The 22,562-nt window shown below is 36.4% G+C and overlaps 1 protein-coding gene and 1 pseudogene across 1 annotated transcript; both read right to left on the reverse strand.

The window, feature by feature from the left end:
- LOC102469547 (heat shock protein HSP 90-alpha-like) overlaps positions 1-12,501 on the reverse strand; it is a 72,604-nt pseudogene extending 60,103 nt beyond the window's left edge.
- Positions 12,502-12,843: 342 nt separating this feature from the next.
- Positions 12,844-18,937, reverse strand: LOC114004465 (heat shock protein HSP 90-alpha A2-like). Its single transcript, XM_027771957.1, is given in 5 exon segments — positions 12,844-12,968; positions 13,051-13,475; positions 13,477-13,604; positions 14,232-14,342; positions 18,875-18,937. Coding segments are annotated over 5 exon segments (852 nt in total).
- Between the last annotated feature and the right edge of the window lie 3,625 nt (positions 18,938-22,562).

Below are 22,562 nucleotides of genomic sequence, written 5' to 3' on the forward strand. Positions count from 1 at the left end.
TCTTTCCCTCTCTGCTCAAATTAAAATAAATAAATAAATAAACAAATAAATAATTAGATAAGTAAATAATTCTAAAAAAATGCTGAAACAGTAAATGTACATTTCTTGAAATGGAAATACTCATTAAATATTATGTCACCATTTTTGTTAAAAAAAAAAAAATACTAGTCAGCCTGATAACACGTCATATCTTAGCTTATTCAGCTTAGGTGTCCCACACAAACCTCGACCAAGTTCCCAGAGTAGTATAGATTATTTTTATGAGTGAGTGCATCCTGACATATCACCAGTTTGACTACATGGGCTTTTTACGTGTATGTTATAGAAGAAATCCAAGTGTCATAAATTAGAATGGAACAAGGAAGATATGAAACTTGACTTTTTAACATTAACAGAACCATTACATATCTCCTTGAGAAAATATCATCTAGAGCAGCCGTTGGCAAACTTTTTCTTTTCTTTTCTTTCTTTTTTTTTTTTTTTAATTTCCCAGAGGGCACATTCTCACCAGAGAGAGACAGAAATACAAGAAATAGAGAAATCATCTCTCATTGGAGTGTAGTCACACAACAATCCCTGTTCCATTACTCCATTCCACTGGGACTTAGGGGCACGTGTGTACATGTGCCTGGGATATTTCTCAAGACACCAAAGCTGGTTTGTAAGCTTTGCAGTTGGCAATGTGGGATACAGCTCACTTAACAACTAGGCCACCAGCTGATCTGGCACACTTTTTCTATAAACAAGCATAGAATGAATATTTCGGTTGTTGTGTATCAAGAGAAAATTATAAGGAACTCTTCAGCAGGTGTTTATAGAACAAAATTAAAACAATTTTCCACAGATAATTTATTGACAAAATTTAAAATATGATTACAATAATTGAGTGTTCTTTAAAAAAAAATACAGGTTTTGCATGAGCCTTCTTTTTATGCCGTGAGAAGTTAACATCTTAAAACAGCATGTGTGGACCATGATTCGAGTCCTGAACCTGGTGGCTTACTTTCTTACTTTCCCCCTTTTTTTGGGGGGCGGGGCGGGGAGGTTTTTGCTATAGGGTGCATGCGCTCGCCAGACAGACAGAGAGAGACAGAGAGACAGAAAGTGAGAAATCACCCCCCAGGGGTGATGGCCATGCCGCAATCACTTCTCCTCCATTCTCCTCTCGGGATCTTGGGCACGCACGCATATGCACCCGACATGAGTTTCAAGCCACCGGGTTCGGGACTCAAACCGCTGTTGACTACATGGGAGTCCAGTGACATAGCCAATACGCTAACTGCTGGTCCCTCACTTTCTCTTTCTTTCTGCCTATGTCTCTCTCTGTTTAAATTAAAAATGAATAATAATAATGACAAATGGAATTAAAAAATAAATCTTTAAAAAAAACCAAAAACACTATGTGTATAGTTTGTCTGACTGATGCACGTTAGAAGCCTGGGCATAGCTGTCTCAGCTGTTTCTTGGCTCTGGGTTTACGAGACAGACATTAGGACATCATAGTATCAGAGGGCTGTGTTCCATCTGGAGGCTCTAGCAGGGAATTGGTTCCAAGGCACTGCAACTATTGATAAGAATTGATTCCCTGTTATTGCAGGACTGGGGACTTGGTTTTTCTTACTAGATGCAGGCAGAAGAGGTCATTCTTGGCTTCTAGAAATATTGGCTTATATGTTGTGTCTCCATCTTTAAGACCAGGAAAGGTGAATCAAATTCTCCTCATGTTTAAAAATATTTTGGACCTTTCTTTCTACTTTAGCTCTCTGGCATCCTCATCCATCTAACTGACATCTGACTGACTCCTCTTCTATGAAGGACTCATGTAATGATATTGTCTTCCCTTGGACAACCCAGATAATGCCCCTGCCTTAACGTCACTGGATAGTATCCTTAACACTACCTGCAAAACCCCTCCTGAGCAGTACCTAGATGGGTGTTTGATCAAATAAGCAAGAGATGAGATTTTTGGTGGGGAGCATCTTTAGAATTCTATCACTGGCCTATCAATTAAAAGAATGCCATTGTATTTTATGAAATAACATTTTGCCTACTTAACGTTCCTATTAGTGTTTTTATCATCAATTTAGTTGTAAGCATTCATGTCTAAGAATTGTGCTTAGCTGAGGGGGCTTTACCAAAACAGATGCCATGCTGATCTGGTTTATGAGCCATGGTTTACGGACCCATGATCTGGAATATTGTGTAGCTTTGTTGAGATGTATTTATTCAAATGTTGACATTCTAAAGTTTACTGGTAAGCTAAAATAAATAACAAAATATTATGTACTTTTTTTTTCAATATTGTAAAGCAAACAAATTTGTAGTAAAAAATTATACATATTTATATTTATATAACCTGGAAGATATACAATTTACTGATGACAATAGTCACCCCTGGATAGAGAATAACAGATGGAGTCGATGCATATTTCTTAGGTTTTTCTATATTTTTATGCATTGATAATGTATTTTTTTCAGAAATCAGGAAAGAATATGTGTTATTAAATATTTCAAATACATTTTATTATTAAATTTGTATTTAATTTTTTTCACTATGAATTGCTTTCCTAGCAAAGGGCTAGGGAATACTAGCCCTAAGAAATACTACTTTCCCCCTTTTATTTTGGGGCGGGGGGGGGAGGTTTTTGCTATAGGGTGCATGCGCTCGCCAGACAGACAGAGAGAGACAGAGAGACAGAAAGTGAGAAATCACCCCCCAGGGGTGATGGCCATGCCGCAATCACTTCTCCTCCATTCTCCTCTCGGGATCTTGGGCACGCACGCATATGCACCCGACATGAGTTTCAAGCCACCGGGTTCGGGACTCAAACCGCTGTTGACTACATGGGAGTCCAGTGACATAGCCAATACGCTAACTGCTGGTCCCTCACTTTCTCTTTCTTTCTGCCTATGTCTCTCTCTGTTTAAATTAAAAATGAATAATAATAATGACAAATGGAATTAAAAAATAAATCTTTAAAAAAAACCAAAAACACTATGTGTATAGTTTGTCTGACTGATGCACGTTAGAAGCCTGGGCATAGCTGTCTCAGCTGTTTCTTGGCTCTGGGTTTACGAGACAGACATTAGGACATCATAGTATCAGAGGGCTGTGTTCCATCTGGAGGCTCTAGCAGGGAATTGGTTCCAAGGCACTGCAACTATTGATAAGAATTGATTCCCTGTTATTGCAGGACTGGGGACTTGGTTTTTCTTACTAGATGCAGGCAGAAGAGGTCATTCTTGGCTTCTAGAAATATTGGCTTATATGTTGTGTCTCCATCTTTAAGACCAGGAAAGGTGAATCAAATTCTCCTCATGTTTAAAAATATTTTGGACCTTTCTTTCTACTTTAGCTCTCTGGCATCCTCATCCATCTAACTGACATCTGACTGACTCCTCTTCTATGAAGGACTCATGTAATGATATTGTCTTCCCTTGGACAACCCAGATAATGCCCCTGCCTTAACGTCACTGGATAGTATCCTTAACACTACCTGCAAAACCCCTCCTGAGCAGTACCTAGATGGGTGTTTGATCAAATAAGCAAGAGATGAGATTTTTGGTGGGGAGCATCTTTAGAATTCTATCACTGGCCTATCAATTAAAAGAATGCCATTGTATTTTATGAAATAACATTTTGCCTACTTAACGTTCCTATTAGTGTTTTTATCATCAATTTAGTTGTAAGCATTCATGTCTAAGAATTGTGCTTAGCTGAGGGGGCTTTACCAAAACAGATGCCATGCTGATCTGGTTTATGAGCCATGGTTTACGGACCCATGATCTGGAATATTGTGTAGCTTTGTTGAGATGTATTTATTCAAATGTTGACATTCTAAAGTTTACTGGTAAGCTAAAATAAATAACAAAATATTATGTACTTTTTTTTTCAATATTGTAAAGCAAACAAATTTGTAGTAAAAAATTATACATATTTATATTTATATAACCTGGAAGATATACAATTTACTGATGACAATAGTCACCCCTGGATAGAGAATAACAGATGGAGTCGATGCATATTTCTTAGGTTTTTCTATATTTTTATGCATTGATAATGTATTTTTTTCAGAAATCAGGAAAGAATATGTGTTATTAAATATTTCAAATACATTTTATTATTAAATTTGTATTTAATTTTTTTCACTATGAATTGCTTTCCTAGCAAAGGGCTAGGGAATACTAGCCCTAAGAAATACTACACCCCTCAGGAGACAGCAAACAAAATGCCTTGTTTGAAAACAGCTGTCCTCTCCAATGAAATCCCTAGTGAACACTGGACTGTGACTGACCCCAGGCCAGACTTTCATTGAGTCTACCTGACAGCTCTGTCCTTATTAAAGAACGATAAGATTTGTCTTTGGAATTCTGTATGCACCTAAGTTTTGGTTCTACTTGCAGAGTGCTAGTTTTTGAACCTGAATTGGTAAACCGTCATGACATTACTCACAGGTGCCAAAATCTTTGTGTTTTAAATTTTTCGTTTTATTTAACTATGAAAAATAGAAAAATACTAGAGGATATATAGAAAGTTGGTCTACCTAAACTATTTGCAAACATTGTTGTACCCCCGTCAATGTAATTTAGGAGCCGTTTACCGAAGTCTGTAACCAACAGGTGATTGTTTACTCACTAATTGTCTACTCAGAATTAACAAAAGAAGAAAAGATACTAAAAATATTCTGGAAAAGACAGGCAAAAATAAGAAAAAAAAATTACTATGGAGGAGAACTTCTTTATTGTCCATGTGGAAGAGCTTGGTAAGTGGCTAGAGACAAACTACAACATTCGTACAAGAGGTCATCTTGAAGATAGAGAATTAGAAGAGATGTTTAATTAAATTATAGATAGGAGTGAACTAGTGCTTCAAGACCAGAATACGCAACAAAATAACAGAAAAAGTCTGCCAGTGAATAAACTTACGATGTGCAGATAAGGCCTGATGGTAGCACAGAAGCAAAATGCAATGCTCTTTGCAGTCAATCCACATGGGAAGATTCTTGGCTCATGTCTGGAGACCTCCCTGAGCCTACCGATATCCAAGGCTGGCTAGGCATTTAGGCTCCGTTGGGAGTGCTATCTCCCCTTCTCTTTCTGTCTCTCTGATTCTTTCTCACTCATAGAAGAAATAAATGAACTTAAAAAATGTTTATAAAATGAAGATAATTTGTGTGCATTTAGTGTTCACTGAATAATGTTGCTAAGAGACAAACTATTGTAGAAAACAGTAGTTCAGAAACAAACCAAAGAATATCACATGAAGAAGTGGATGAAGAACTCAAAAATACTTGTGAATAATATTATGAAAAATGAAGTATTGAGTGTCTGAGGCCATTTGAGATTGACATGAGGAGGAGCCCAAAGCAATTTCTCTTAGAGGATATCTCAGAATATAAACATATTAAATTGCACAGTCACTTATGGGTAGCCTCGAAGTCACCTTACAGCTCCTCCCAGAGGAGAAAACTGAGTGGTGAACTAGTCTACTGTGCCATGATACAATCACAGTATCGAAGCGCATCTCATAAAAATGCATATAATTTTGATAGTTGTCACTGCTAGGCTTCATTTATACAGTGGAAGGAAAAGTTTCCCTATTCAGGTCAAGATTTGAAATGAGGAGGCAGAAAGGTATATGCAGGTGAAGAAGACTTAACATTTGGGCAACTTCTGGTTAATAAAGATTCAAGTTAAGGAAATTCTAAGAATTTAATAAGCCTAGCCCTGAATCCAGAAGAAGTGTCTAGAGTCAAGGTCAGACAGTTGCTTGAAGGTAGCAAAGATGTGCTCATGGGACTTCTTGGAGGGGACAAAGCTATGTACCTTTTTTCAATATTTTGCCTACGGCCAACTTGGCCCTGACATTCAAAATCACCTTTTCTGTCCTTTCGGCATCTGTGCTCTATTGCAGAACCCTGATTCAGGCTGCAGGCAGGTTTAAAATATTATTTGTGACACTTTATTTTATGTTAATAAGATAAATAAATAAAATATAGTTTCTTGTCATATATCTCAAACATTGAACATACATAAGCAGTATTATTTTAAAATGAAGTTTGCTCTAGCTCAGTTGAGTACAGTTCAAGAATATGCTTCATCTTTGTAACAGCCAGCTCATTCCATATTCTGTTCTCTTCTTCCATTTTGGAGGAATAAGACTGTGTAGTATGTCTATATATACCCTCCAATGGGGCAATTCCAAAATACAAGTGCATCCTTCACATTAAATGCCTTTGCTTTTGGCTTGCGCCAGAACTTTCCCTCCTCTCAATGTCGCTTTTGTATGGGCATGTGCAATAAAAAATCTAATAAACTTAATAAATGGTTCAATTGCAGGAGAGCACCTGTGTGTTACCTTCATCCTCATTATCCATTTCCTCAGACATTGTCCATTACCTCGTCCTGTTCACAGAACCCTATTGTAAGTCTAATAAATAGGGCAGTAAAAGTAAATAACCTGAGAAAATATTACAGTGCAAACTGAAAATAGTTTTGTTGTAAATTTATGCACGTTTTTATCCACTCTGCTAAGTACAAGTATGCTGTCATTCTGCTATTCTCTTTATATCTCCCACAGGAATATGACCAAAATCCGTATTTCTTATGAGCTTCATTCAAATATATATTAGAGTGGCTCAATGCCAGCAGTTCTTTTCTCAACAGAATTGTTGAAAAGTGATTCAGACAATAGCGTGTGTGCAAATTTAAGTGTATGTCTGTGTGAGTGTGTGTGTGTGTGTGTGTGTGCATGTGTGATTTCTGAAAGGTTCCTCTAAAGGTTTGTCTACATGCACAGAATAGTATAGCAAATTGTGTTTTTCATTTAAGTAATTTATGTATCAAATGCATTTTTCACTTTGTATTTTTAATTTCGTGCAAACTGCATTTTGCTCCAAAATGATGAATAATAGATATATTTCCAAACTGATCCGCATGTGTGAACTCTGAAGTTTTGTATACGTAGAGCAGCAAGAATTTCCACTGATGCTCAGAACTGGACTGTGTATCAGATATTAGCATGATAAGAACAAAAGACTCACCTCTTCATGTCTTACTAGTTTAAAAATAATTTAGATTCTTTCGGTTAAGACCAGTTTAAAGGAAGATGTGCCATCAGTTAGCAGATGTAAGTCTGTGTTTTCAATCACTCTTTTACATGGGGTCGCTGGCAGCTGAATGATCATATACTCATTAATTCCTTTGACAGTTCATAGCTGGCAGTCCGACAAGATTTTCACAAGCTGCTTACAAGGCATGAGAAATGCACAGAACTGAAGAGGTTATCCCAGACAGACAGATCATTTTGAGTAGTGTGAATAAGCTCTAATTGACTTGGTTTGCTATCTATTCTGCTTTCCAAAGAATGTACTGAAGTGATGAGGCTATTTGATGAAAATCTTGGCTCAGTCTTGTCTGTTTTCACTGCTAACAGATTTAGTCTGTAAGTGTGTATTTTACATATATGTATACAAGGTTTAGTATTTAGGTTTCTTGCTTGAAGAGCAGACTGTTCCCTCTTCACAATTCATGAGGGAGTTGAAAAAGTTAATGCAAAATATGTATTATGGGGCTAAGCTTGTGGCACGGGGCAGGGGGGGCAGCAGGATTCTTATGGCCGACTAGGAGGTTCAAATCCCAGACCCGGTGGCTTGAGAACAATCCAGGTGCATGGGCATGTGCATGTGTACCCCAAATCCTAAACGGAGAGAGAAATGAAGGAAAATGGATTATGACTTGATCGTCACCTGTGGGAGTATTTTCTCTTTCTATCTCTTTTTGGCAAATGCATGTGCCCTCTAGTAAATTTTAAAAAGAAGATATATATCATGAAAAAATTGTATGAGTGAACTTTAACAGTTATTGCTCCGAAATAAATTTTTATTTTAATCCCATTATCCATGAACTTTATGAAGCACCTGGATTATTTGGCTTTGTTAAGTACAAAATAGGAAAATGGATAGTTAAATAATTTATTTTTTTAATTAATTTATTTTTTAATTTTATTTTTTATATTTAATCACCGTGTATCCTTATAGCATACCAAATGAATTTTCCCATCCTGAACACACTGCACATTGGTCCACTCAAGATAACTTCTGAGAACCATAAAGATATAAAGACAATGTCCAAAAATTTATGTAAGTTTTTTACTGTACAGAATAATTCTTTTTTTTTTTTTTTTTTTTTTTTTGAGAATTTTTGCTATAGGGACGCCACCTTCACCACGCCAGAAAGACAGAGAGATACAGTGAGACAGAAAGTGAGAAATCAGCCCCCAGGGGGGAAGACCATGCCACAATCCCTTCTCCTCCATTCTCCTCTTGGGATCTTGAGCACACATGCACATGCTCGGCGTGAGTTTAAGCCACCGGGTCCTGGACTTGAACTGCGGTCGACTACATGGGAGTTCAGCGAGATAGCCATTACTCTAACTGCTGGCCCCCAGAATAAAATTTTGACCAAGATGTATATTGAAAATTCCCCACTGTATACATTTTATTTTGTTTCTCCTTGATTCTCATTTAAAGATAAAAACTTATTTTTTTTTTACTTTTACAAAATTCTCCAAAAATCATTCAACATATATTAAAATTGTTTATGTATAATAAAACCCATTTATTTAGTGCTTGCTGTGCTAAACTTTGTGCTGAAAACTGAATATCTATTATTAGACCTTCCTATCTTCAAAACCCTACAAAGTAAACATTATTATCCTCAGTTTTAGATGAACATTTTTATGCTAGACCATTTAAATAGAACGAATAAGCCCATCACTGCAGTGGTTGGGAGACTCGGGACACACATCCAGGCTGCTAGGATCCCAGTGCCTTATCTTCAGCAACACACCACGCTGCCTCCCTGGGGCTTTTCAGCCATGAGGAAATCCATGTATTTGCTTTATTTCTTGAAATAGAATTTCAAGAAATGCTCTCGAGTGGTTTATTGGCCCAGGCTTTTTGCTCTGCTTCACTGTTTTGTCCCTCCCAGGGTTGTTTTTCTTGTTGCAGCTACTCTTCATCGAGCCTGAGCACAGACCTAATGAGAATAACTATTTCATGACATCAATTTCAAGAGGTGAATGGCATCCATATAAAGGTACGTAAATACTTCTGACTTTCAAAATGAGGCACACCACCGGAACACAGTTAATTGTTCATTAGCTAAATGTTACGCTCAATTTGTTATTAGAATGTTATTTGACTGGAGATCATTTTTTGGGACAAATTACCTATCAGAATTTAATTTAACAACTCTAAAATGAATTTTCTATGATAAGCTCTGATTTCTACAGAATCCTTAAAAAAATTGTGCTCTATGTTATTAAATATTTGAATTAACTGAAACACATAATAATCACCACATAGGTGATTTGCATTCATTTAATATTTTGTATGAATAAACATCTTGCATATCAAATAATTCTGCTTTTTATGAATGCATGTAAATATAGGTTAGTGAAAAATATTTTAACTGACTTAAATTTAAATAAATAAATACAATAAAATAATGTATATTCAATGTTAAAATTATATAGAGAACAGTTTCATCTCTCTATAATAATCTTCCTTGATTGAGGACAATCACTGAGGACAATAATTTTCAACATACTTCACTGTGAGCCTAGAAAGTATAAGGCATTTAACAGCACATCATCTCCACTTGGTAAGTGCTACATAAAGAAGTAAAAGAATCCATTAGTCAAAGAACCCTTGGGCCAGCAGGTCGTGTGGAGGTTAAGGTGGCTGGATTCCACCTGGCCAACTAACCAGTTTGGCCATGACTTGAAAATCATGTTAGGCACATGTGCATGCGTGCGGCCAAAAATCTCAAGAAGAGAATGGAAGAGGAGAGATTTTGGCATGACCATCCCCCAGGGGGGAGACTTCCCACTGTCTCCCCCATCTATCTCTGTCTCTCTCTCTCCTGAGAATGCATGCACACTATACCAAAAAAACTTTTAAAAAACATGATTTTAAAATGTCTGTTTTCTTCCTATTATCATAAGTAAGAAGTAAGTTTTATTATGGCTTCAATATTTTAGGTCATTGCATAAGATTAAAGTTAAATAAAGATTTCTTTTTGGTAATTTTAAAAATTTGTCTTAAGGAATCTATAGAAAATGATATTGTACTTTTAGTAATAGATAAGAATTCAAGAAATGTATCCACTCTCAGAAAGCTATTTTTCTTGGTTTTTTAATAAAATCTCTTTTCATTATACATGAGATCGAACCTATTTATACAAATTATAAGATTATGTCTTATTATAATTTGCTCTTGACTCTGAAAGTTAGGCTACGAATCAGAGATTATAGTAGTTTTAATAATTATTTTAAATGCCTCTTTAATATACACTTTAGATATGTTTATGAGTATGGCAGAGATCAAATTACAGATGGAATGTATATTGGTTTTAGAATAAAAGGTTTGAATTTGAATTTTAGCTTTGCCACAGAAGAACAGCAAGTGTCAGGTTAGTGATTCAAGTTTGCTAAATTTCATTTTGTAAGTCTTTAAAGTAGTTGTAAAACATAGATACATGCTGAGAATACCTTATCTTTTGAGGTTAAACACATTGGACAAATATTCCTATCTTATTTAATATAGGAATTGTAATAACTTTCTTAATATTTTTATAAATCCCTATTACTGGTTGAGCTGCATACCTTCCAAATCTATGTGCTGACATGTTCACTCTCAGCATCACGAAATGTGACCATAATTGTAGATACAGTCATTTTCTTTCTTTTCTTTTTTTTTTTTTTTTTTTTTAATTCATCTGTAGTTGTTACCATCTCTTTAACCAGAGTATGATTTGGGCCCACTTCCTTTCACAAGCCTCACTGAGTTATTTTTCCCGCAGCTTTCAACATATCCAAGTTGGCTTATAGTTATGTTCTTCTAAACACTTTTCTTTGGAAAGCATGCCCTGTGGAGAGTTCCTTCTTCAAGCTGTTTCAGCTTAACCTATTTCTAAAGAACTAGGACTAATATGTGCTGAATTGGTACCTACAGGGTATGGGAAGTTTGAAAAGTAGATCTTAGGATATGAAACTCAAAAGCATTTTAACAAATAATAATTCATTCAAACATCAAAGTATATCTCAGAACACTTCAATGACAACAGATTTGGTCTACTAAAAATTCTGACTTGATAAACATTTTAGACCACAAAGTCAACATCATGTTACATACATCTTACAACAAAAATTACCTTAATCTATTAAAACAGGCTAATGAGAAACTCGAAAAACATTACTAGCTCTGCTTTAGTGCCTATAGTATCACAGTTAGAAGTAGAAGGAAATCTTATCTTCCCCTTATGTATTTATTCTCATGTCTTATAGGTGTTTAAAATGTTATCCAAAAATAAAGAAAAATAAATCTTGAAAGTATAGGTTATTAGAGGAAATGAAGATGAAGTATCTAACACATACGTAAGTCTTTCTTCAGGTAGAGTTTTATCTTCTTCCTCCATGCGGACAAGTCATCATCTCCTTCGAAAGGTGACATTTCACCAGTCACAGTCGCACTGCTATCATCACAGTAGCGTCATTTTTATCAATACCTAGTTCTCATCCTGAAGATTCTGTTAGCATGAGTCTGGAGATCTTCCAGACTAAACCCAGAAGACAGGAGTGCAGTTTCATGAAGCAAGATGACCAGATCCTTCACAGATTTCTTGTCAGCCTCTGTCTTTGCCTTAATGTCTCAGTAATGGAAAGATCGTGATTGACCTCCAGGTGTTTCTTTGCAGCCATGTAACCTATTGTTGAGTTGTCTCTTAAGGCATGAGCTTTCTTGGTTCTCTCCATATTTGCTCTCCAGCCATATGTGCTTGTGACGATGCAGCAGGGGATGTTGCCAACCAGTTAGAGACAATTGTCTTCTCCACTTTTTCTCCAAGATATTGTTCATGACTTTCTAAATGTTTTCAAACATTGTTTATTTTCTCTTCCTGTTTATTCTCGTCCTCTTCATCTTCTGGAAGTTCTAAACCCTCTTTGGTGACTGACACTGAAGTCTTTCCTTCAAATTCCTTCAGCTGTTGGACACAGTATTCATCGAAAGTCTCAATCACATAGATCATTTCTAAGTCATGTTTCCGAAGACATTCTATGAGGGCTGAGTTAGCTGCTTGGTCCTTGGTCTCACCTGTGCTATAATAGACATGTTTTTGTTTTTCTTTTATTCTGGTGCAATAGTCCTTCAGGAATACCATCTCATCACCAGAAGCAGATATATAATTTCTGAAAGCTTCTTAGAATTTTGAGAGTCTTCTTGAATTCTAAGCTTTATAATTTTAGAAACTTGCTCATAAAATTTTTGCATTTTTTTTCTGCCAGTTCAGTAAAGAATTCTAAGCATTTTGGGACCAAATTCTTTCTGATAACTTTAAGAATTTTACTTGTTGCATATTGAGAGATATCTCCTCAGGGTGCACCATCCCTTTAATGAAATTCAGATATTCAGGGATCAATTCCTCACGATTGTCCATTATGAATACTCTGCGTACACATAATTTACTGTTGTTCCTTTTCTTCCTATTTTCTTTCTTTAAAAAAATATTTTATTATTATTTTTTCATACATTAAATCGCTATACATCATTTACATTGTGAAGAGACTTTACCCACCATGATATACACCTCAGTCCAGCCCAGTTGAGACCACCATACACATCCTTGTCAACCCACAAGTCAAAAGGACCATGTCTTGAAATGAAAAGATCTCTGAATTCCAACTGTCCTTTAACTGAAAAGTGCTTCACTGCCAAGTGGTTTTCCCAGTCATTGGTTAAACTCTTGTAGAATTCTTCATACTCTTCCTTTGTAATATCATCAGGATTTCTGGTTCAAATAAGGCTTTGATTTGTTAAGTTCTTCTAGATCAATGTACTTTTCCTTAATCTTCTTCTTCTTGTCAGTATCTTTCTTTTCTTCTTCTTCATCAGAACCAGCATTTTCTATTTCAAGTTTGTCATCAGACTCCTTTTCTTCTTTTTTCTTTCTCTTCATCTTTCTCTGCCTTTTCTTCAGCCTCATCACCACTAACTTCTTTATCATGCTCCTTCTCCACAAAAGGGGTAATGGGATAGCCAATAAACTGAGAATGTTTCTTCACAATCTCCTTTATTCTTCTTTCCTCCAAGTACTCAGTTTGTTCTTCTTTCAGATGTAGGGTAACCTTTGTCCCATGACCAAATGGGTTCCGCTGTATCTGTCCTAACTGTGAATGAGGCCCTGAAGAGGACTCCCAGGCATACTGCTCATCATCATTATGTTTGGTGACCCCAGTCACTTTCTTAGCAACTAGATATGCAAAATAGAAACCAACGCCAAATTGAACAAACATGGAGATATAAGCATCACCCTGCAAAGCTTCCATGAAAGTTTTCGTCCCTGACTTTGCCATTGTGCCAAGGTTATTGATCAAGGCAGTCTTAGTCATTCCAATCCCAATATCCACTATAGTGTTTGTATAGAATGAGATGAATGTGCAGATACTTCCCAGTATCTAGTTTATTGGGATTTGTCAGGAACCAACCTTGCTCATAGCTTGATCTGGGACTTAAGAGACTCCAGGACTGTGTGACACTATGCTGTGTGAGCCACAAAGTTGGTATTACTTTGACTTTATGTCACCTCCAACAGATTTAGTCTCAAAGGTTTTACATACAATGGACTTTTCAGGTCCCAATGCCCTGACTCCAGTGAATTACATTACCTATATTTTTTGTAAAAATGCCACATAGGACCTAGGTGATGACAACCTGCTTTATCCTGAAAAGCACTCATAAAATATTTGAAATGATTCAGGGGTTTAACTTGGCAGCCATGTAGACAACACAAAATTTAGTGTCATATCTCTCTCTTATTCTCAGTCCCTCATTTAAAAAGAATTCCTCATCTGTCTCATCTGTTACAGGTTCTAGACTTTAACTTACTGTGGTGTTTGCATCTCACTCTTACCCCAATTTCCCTCAAAAAATAAAATGTTCCCAGTATTTCCTTCTAAGTTATTTCCCATAAGATCTTTTTAACATATTGCAATCCCAACATTTCATTATGCAGAAAATTTGACATTCCATTAGGGCCTAGTTTCCATTAATTAAAAAATCCATGGGTTTTCCCCAGAGCAGTAAGAAGTCTTGATGATAATACTTTAAAATATCAGCTTTTTGTTTCTTCTTCCTTCACAAATAGAAAAAGAATAAATAAAAATTTACTCTCCCATTCTTCATCATTTGTGTCTGAATACCTGTGTTTCTTCTTTCACTCTTACAAAATACTTCAATGTGCTGTTGTGAGGGCTGAATATAAAACACCTTTCTCAGTGGCTGACACGTAAAAGGTAGATAATAGATGTTTAACGAAATAATTTGTTGATTAACATATACCTTGTCAGTTAATAAAATTTTATAGTAGAGATAATATTTAAATCACCATCGAAGAATAACTAGGGAATTTCCAAAAAGAGACCACGTAGTACATCATAATAATAAAAGGAATGAAAGAGCATAGGATTTACAGAATTATGAGAAGGTAAGATTTTAAATGCACAAATGTGTTGATGACCATATTAATCTGTTCTGGGGTTCCATAAGTATCACTTAGGATTCCTTTAACAAATAGTTTTTCTGCCCCACTTTTTCAAACAAATTATCTCTCTCTTTTTTTTTTTTTTTTTTTACATGGTTAGGCTGAAGATTTCGCAGATCTTCCAGTTCTGGTTCCTTTTTGCTTACCAATTACTTCTTTGGTTCAACTGTCTGTTTTGGCTACTTCAATAAGCAATAGAGAAGAACCAAGCCAAAACTTTAATACATTGCTTAGAAATCTCCAAGTTCTGCCCCACAAAGCACTAGAACACAATTCAGGCAATGTCTTTACTACTTTATAATAAAAATCAATCACCTTTTCCCTAGTTTCCAGTAACCTGTAACTTGTTTTACCAGAATGACCTTTGGTATCTATATTTCTACCTACTGCCCTTTCATAGCAATCTTGGATTTTTTTTTTTCTAGCAGGAGAGATAAAACCTCTTTTAGCTTCTAACTATCCCCTAGTACCAAAGCCACTTTCACATTTTTAAGTATTTGTTATAGCAGCACACCACTTCTTAGTACCAAAATCTGTATTCATTAGCTTGGCTGCTGTAACAAAAGAGTAGTAACAAACATTTTATAGTTCTAAAAACAATATCACAAAGGCAAAGTTTCTTGCTCAACATTCCTTGAGCCCAGCTATGGAGAAAAGGTGTTATACACAAGAACTACCTTACATTGATCCTAAACACAGTGGTTCTATTTCTTTATAGAGGAGCTAAGCATAAGATAAAATAGTCCTTTGTTGATTACAAAAGAGCACTGTCATACTGTTAATCCTACTGTATGCCTCCATTTTACCCAACTTATCATGAGAAAGTATTTTTATTTGGTAAAAATTTTCCTGTATTCTTGGCTTCAGTTAACCATCACAGTGATGTGTCACTGGGTTAAGTAAGGTCAATAACAGATGAGCAAAAACTGCACTTTCTATTACTGCTTTTATAGAAAACAATTGTCAGGTATGATCCAATGCCCAAAGGAGGTCAATGATACTGATTCTTGATAGAGATTGTTGACATAAACAGTCTAATGCAGTGTTTTCCTTAAAAAGCTAATTACTTCAAAATTTCAAACTTTGCCATGCCTCTCTATTTGTAATAGGACACAGAAATGGTTTATTACCTGTTGATGATACTATGTATAGTATTCTCAATTGGACTGGTCTGAGGAATATTACATGTTAAGTAAATTATCTTTTAAAGGCAAATGATATATAGTGAGTGAATGCTTTAAAAATAAAGAGAATAAGTAATAATAATAATAATCTGAAAAAAAAGAAGAAATGCTATTCGATGATGATGATGATGTGAATAATAATGTTTTTGTCTTGACTGATATGCATGGTAATTATACTGGAAAAGAAATATAATACAGTCTAAAGATAAATGTGATTAAATGTAATATAAACATTATGATAATAAAATTAAATTTAAAAACTTTTAAAACGTTCTAAAAATTATTATTCATTACTTAAAGTATCAATGAAATAATTAAGGATCTTTATAAAATAGCATCTGAGTTCATCAGAATATTTATTTATTTTAGAGATTTTTGCCTTAGGGCATGTACAATCACTCAAGACAGAAAGAGAAAGAGAGAGATAATGAGAGAAAAAGTGAGAAATCATCCCCCACGCCACAATTCCTTCTCCATTCTCCTCTTGGAATCTTGGACACATACACACACATGCCCAGTGTGATTTTTCAAACCACCGGGTCCAGGACTCAAACCATGGTCAGTCAGGTGGGAATCCAGCAATCTAATTACTATGCCATGTCCTGACCCCCCAGAGTGTTTATTAAATATTTCCTTTCACTAATTACTATGCCATGTCCTGGTCCCCCAGAGTGTTTATTAAATATTTCCTTTCATTCTTTAGCATGAGTTTCTTCAGAAAGGGAACTGTAAAATTATTTCACAGCACCGTTTCTGAACTATGCTCTGTAGACTGGCAGGGTGTTGTTATCCATCTATGCCAATATAAACTAAACACAGATAGATAGGAGTATAGATACACATATGGATATAACTCTTATATTTATGTTTTATGACTATATATAATTTTGTGAAATTTTTCAAACAGCTTCTCTTGGAGAAAGCTGTCTTTTTTCTCCCTTTCCAGGATCTTAAGTATTTAAATTCTTCTGAGATAAAGAAGGTAAAATAACTTGTTATAATAAAATCATGAAGCTCATTAAGATTTTAGTTTTAGTATTCTCACTTACCAAATATTATTTTGCATTGATGTATCTAAATTTTAATTAAAAATGACTTTCCAAATTGTGAGAGTTATTGCTAAAATGAATAATGTCAAAGATGTGAGAATATATTTTTATTGGTAAGTCCACACAGAGTTAAGTGTGTGTTTTAGTTTTAAAGAAGTGCTAATCATAAGGGAAAACAGTGTATAGCATACACACCAGCATAAATGAGGATTTCTTATGTCTTGATATTTCCAAATTTTATTCCTTTTCTTCAATGAAACATTCAGTCCATCTGGACCTTCTAGGCTATGATCAGTTCTCTCTATCACATATGAAATTTTAGGTTCAAAAAAACACAGAATCTTTCACTACTCATTTGCAGAACCTAGAATTTCAAATCTCAGTATATGCCCTTGGTATCAATGGGGAATTGATTCCAGGACTAGTAAGGGCAACAAAATCTGTAGATGCTCAAATCTTTTATGTAAAATGGGGTAGTATTTGGATATAACCTACACATACCTGCTGTATACTCTAAGTCAGTTTTAGGTTATTTATAATACTTCATATGATGCAAATTCTATGTAAATAAATGTTATCCCGTACTGTTCATGCACTAATGACAATAATGAAAAGGTCTCTACATGTGGAGTCCAGCTGCAACCGTTGCAGTTCTCACCGCATAGTACATGTTGGCAAGAACATGAGAGTTTTGATCCATGCTTTGTTAAAGCAACTCTGATGATGGAACCTGCAGATTAAGAAGGCTAACTGTATTCCATGGGGTTTAGTTGGAAACACATGATTTGAGATAATTTTACAAGGAAATCCACTGATGGAAAACTGCTTACTGGAGTGTATAAATGTGCCAGGATCGAACTTGGTACTTTTACGTTGTTATACTATTTCATTGTTACTTGAACTCAGCTATTATAATGTCCTTTAATAGGAAAACTGAGGCTTAAAAGTTCAATTTATTTATCCTTATTTAACCCAAGTTCTAACCATAAGAAATTCACTGAGCTGGAAATCACACTCAGAGGTGCTCTTCCCCATGTCCATTCAACATGAAAATGATTTTTCTATAACTATCATGCTCTATCTCATTGGGTCCAGATAGGTTAATATCACAGAAAACTCATTTATCTAGGTGATATGTGATAACATCCTGTAACTTATATTTAGAGTTGTTGCAAAATAATTTGACTGCTTGGAAAAAAAGTTCAAATTTACTAGTACTAAGGAAACACCAGTATTTGAGGCAGATTCAGTAATGCCATATATTTATGACATGCAAGGCAATGCTAAAGCTTCTGCAATCCACCTAAATAGAAGCATTGTGCAATGAATATCAAGTAAGACATCGATAAGATTGGCCTTACCTTCTTAAAGGATACAGCAAAGGAGCATACAGCTGTTTCTCAGAGCCATCCTTTCCCTAATTAGCTTCTCTAATTGTTCAGTTTGTTATCACTAGTGCTTCTGGACCTAGGAAGTCTGAAACCTCAGAGGGACAAAATCGAGTTGAGAAAGGGCATAACAAAAGTCAGCAGATTGGGGCAAATGGCGATTCAGCAATGACACCCTCTCTGAGGCCGACCTACATGGGTGTGTTTCAGGTTCACATCCAGAGACCTCCTAGAAGATGCTGGGTTGTGTGTGCCTATAATCCTAGGCTCGATGAGGGTGGGGGTAGGTCATATATGAGGACTTCCATCTCTTACTTATAGAAACAAGACATGGGTAGACTTTGCAAATGAAAGCAGCAAATGGATATTCAAATCAAGATATCAAATTAGATGAAATTACACTATGAGACAAGGGGAAATTCCAGGACTTCAAATGAGATCTGCGACAAGTGGAACAGAAATAAACAAAGTAAGGGAAACAAACGTGTACATAGGAACAGATCAGGGAGAGGTGGGGGAAAAGGACAGAGTACTCAAGGAAGGAAGTACTTGGCAATTCAATCTGAATCTGAAGATCTTATGTTCTATAACATCTCTGGATTCATTATGTCTCCTACTGTGGTTTGTATAACGGCTTCATAATGCTTACTTTCCGTCTCTGCAAGGCCTCTGCTTCTCTGGCTTGGCCATTGTCAGAAGGAAGATGTGGCATTTTATGACTTATGACTCCTCTATTTCCTTCTATCTGTAAGGCAGCTGGTGCTCCAACTGTTTCTCTGGCAAGCCAGCTCCTCCTGATCAGCTTTGCTTCACTGAGGGTTGTTCCTGTACCACAAGGTCTCCTGTATCTACTGCTTCCATGTCGTTCTTCACATCCAACTTATCAGCTATTTGATGAGTAGACACATGTTCCCCTGAATTACCAAAAACAGAAAACATAATACTATCTATTAATATGCATATACATAATGGTACTACATGTCACTCACGTCGTGATATGCAGCAATCACATACTGTGAGATTCACTCATCAATCTTCAGCAGCAGATATAGTGCATCTTACTGTCTAATCTTATTTTGGCCCTTATATATGCTCATTCTGAATTGCTCTTCCCTGGGCATGCCAGGGAGGTCATTTTGAAACAGAAGAAGAAAGGAGAGGGTCACATGGAGCTAGGGATGTAAGAAGCATTGCATTTCTCAGCCCTCCACACCCTTTTATTTATTTATTTTTTTAGAGGTGTTTGCTATAGGGTGTGTGCGCTCACCAGAGAGACAGAAAGCGAGAAGTCACCCCCCAGGGGGGATGGCCATGCTGCAATCCCTTCTCTCCATTCTCCTCTCAGGATCTTGGGCACGCATGCACATGCACCCGGCGTGAGTTTTAAGTCACCAGGTCCAGGATGCGAACCGCGGTCGACTACATGGGAGTCCAGCAACATAGCCATTACGTCAACTACTGGTCCCTCCACACCCTTTTTCAGACCTCCCTTCACTTTTAGTCTCAGCCTGGACTATCTCCACCAAAGGATATTGACAAATCTTATGTCTTTGGCCTTAAATAATTGGGCCTATCTCATCCCTGCCCATGCGTAAGCAGTGTTGACCTAAGGAAACTTTCTAACTCAGCCTCTCCTCACTGCAGCCCACCTGGAGAAGTTTCCCCCTCATTTGTTTCCTCTCGTAGTTTTGTGGAAGCCTCTATCATGTCCTTAGCACAGTTAGTAATAATCATATTTACCTGTTGTTTTGCCAGTTTGCAGAGTCTGAGGTATAAATTCGTCTTTATATATATAGATACAAATGCTTTAGAATAAGGCATGGAAGATGAATTTGTATATAAATTTGTGTTCAACCAGTGGGATCTCTTTCTCTCTCGTGCACACAGGTTTCATAAAGCTTCTGTATACAATGAACCAGGCTGGTACCTTATATGCTTGACCTTTTTGTGTCCTGCTGTTCAGAGGTCCTTGAGACCCATGCCCCAGTGAAGACACAGACTCTGCACAGTGTAGTTTGAAAATAAATGCTTGGTGATGGCTAAAGTCTTACTCTCCATGACTTTGAGTCAACAAAACAGAGTTCCATGATTGGGAAATATTCATCTGTTGTTATCTTTATTACCTGACCTGTATTTACATTTTTTATTCCACCTTTCTGCATAGTTAAGGACATTTTGTTATTAAAATATTACTTGTAAGTGTGTAAATGGTAATTCTATTTTTCTTAGTTTATGTATATTGATACAAGTTTACGTGTTGGGTTTGACTTAAAACAATGTACAACTAATCACTCAGGAGTAGCTTCCAACAGAAGGTAACATTTCTGAAAGAAATAAAATGACATTCTAAAATAAGTCCTAAAAGTTCACCCTATAGCCATGAAAAATACGAAAAACAGGAACTAAGAAAAAAAAGCATCACTAAAGTATTATAAATATTATACTACTACAGTATATTCCCCGCTGTCTAATCTTATTTTGTCCCTCATCTGCAAAACTAGTCTAGAACAGCGCTTTTATCAAAGTTGTGGAGTGTGTTCATTCATTTTTATAGCTATTTGTATCACACTTTCATCATTCGAAACATAACACAATCAGTCTGTGAAACAGAGTTAAATTTTGCATGCAAAGCCCCCTGATATATGCAAAATCATCAAACATTGAAGCCCATTGGGTTAGTGTTAGAAACCTAAGGAGGAATGTGTTTGGAACTTTACCAAACCAATAACTTAAAAAATGCAGCTTAAAACACTTGTTAAAGTCGTAATGTGGGTTGATATGCACGGCCTTAAAGTAGTGTTTTGTATTTACTGGATGTTTGGAGAGATCAAAGCCTTCTTCACCAACCTTCCCAGTAATGTTTGAAGCTTTCTTTGAGGTAGAGGTCTGGTATTTCTTGGTTATTTTTTCAGCTAAAATCACATGCAAAAACAATGACTTATATTAGTAGCATATTTAGAATCTTAACGAGTGCTTCCTAACATTACATTCTACATTTTAGGCTTTGATACAAACCATGTTTAAAATATTGAAATGATTGTCTTACTTTTCGAATGCAGTTTGCCAGTATTTATTGCACACCTACGCAGTGCAGACATGGAAGTAAGTATGAAGCCTGTCGGAATAGTAAATTTGCAACTCATTTTTCAGAATGCTTTGGCAAAATCTTCATTTTTTTCCTCTAATTTTGTACCTTAATTAGTAAAAATCTTTGCCTTTATTATGTATCTCAAAACATACCAAACTTGACTGAGTAGAAAGTTTAAAACTTAAGCTTGACAAGCGCTTGTTTGACTACCACATGTTGTAAAGAATAACGTTTCAGATCAGAGGTGACTAAAGACCTCACAAATGAATGTTTACCCCATAGGACATGAGCCCCTTGAAGCAAACAAACTTAAAATGTGTAAATATATATATATATATGTGTGTGTGTGTGTGTGTGTGTGTGTGTGTGTGTATATATATATAATTTTTTTTTTGGTGAGGTTTTTGCTATAGGGTGAGTCAGAGAGAGACAGAGAGACAGAAAGTGAGAAATCACCCCCCAAGGGAGATGGCCACTCTACAATCCCCTCTCTTCCATTCTCCTCTCGGGATCTTGGGCATGCATGCACATGCGCCTGGCATGAGTTTCAGCCCCTGGGTCTGGAACTCGAACCATGGTTGACTACATGGGAGTCCAATGACGTGGTCGACTACATGGGAGTCCAATGACATAGCCATTATGCCAGCTGCTGGTCCCTAAATACTTGATAATTTAGCATCTTTTTATTTTCCTTTTATTTAAAACAAGGTCTTGTTATCTAGTAATCTTTCTATTCAGCCTCCTGACTGGGGACTATAGTCACTTGCCGTCACACTCCATAATCTCCAGACAGGATCTCACTGTTTCTAAGCTCATCCTCTAGCTCGCAGATCCTCCTGCCTCAGCCTCCCTGTCTCTGGGATTACGAGCACACACCACCACACTTGGCCTTTATGTAACACCAGGAATCAATGAGGCCTCAGCTTGCAGAAGGAGAGGCTCAATGCTTACTGTAAGAAGCCTGGGGCCAGCCAGTGCCCAGCAGTAACCAAACACTGTGCAACGCTGGGCCCATATGGGAAGGTCCCAGGTTCATGTCCTAGGGCCTCTCTGTCTACATCAGGTACACACATGCCTGTGACCCGGGATGAGGTTTGGGGTGGATTGCAGCATAAAGTCCATGTTGGGGACTTCTCTCTTTCTCTTTGATCTTTCTCTCTCAGAAGAAATAAATAAGGGTTCAGAAATTAAACATAGTTTACAATAAAAGTAGCAAAACTGGGAATTAGTAGACAGGTTATTCCTGCCA

The sequence above is a fragment of the Tupaia chinensis genome, unplaced genomic scaffold (assembly GCF_000334495.1).
Source record: "Tupaia chinensis unplaced genomic scaffold, TupChi_1.0 Scaffold000241_1, whole genome shotgun sequence".
NCBI lineage: Eukaryota > Metazoa > Chordata > Mammalia > Scandentia > Tupaiidae > Tupaia > Tupaia belangeri.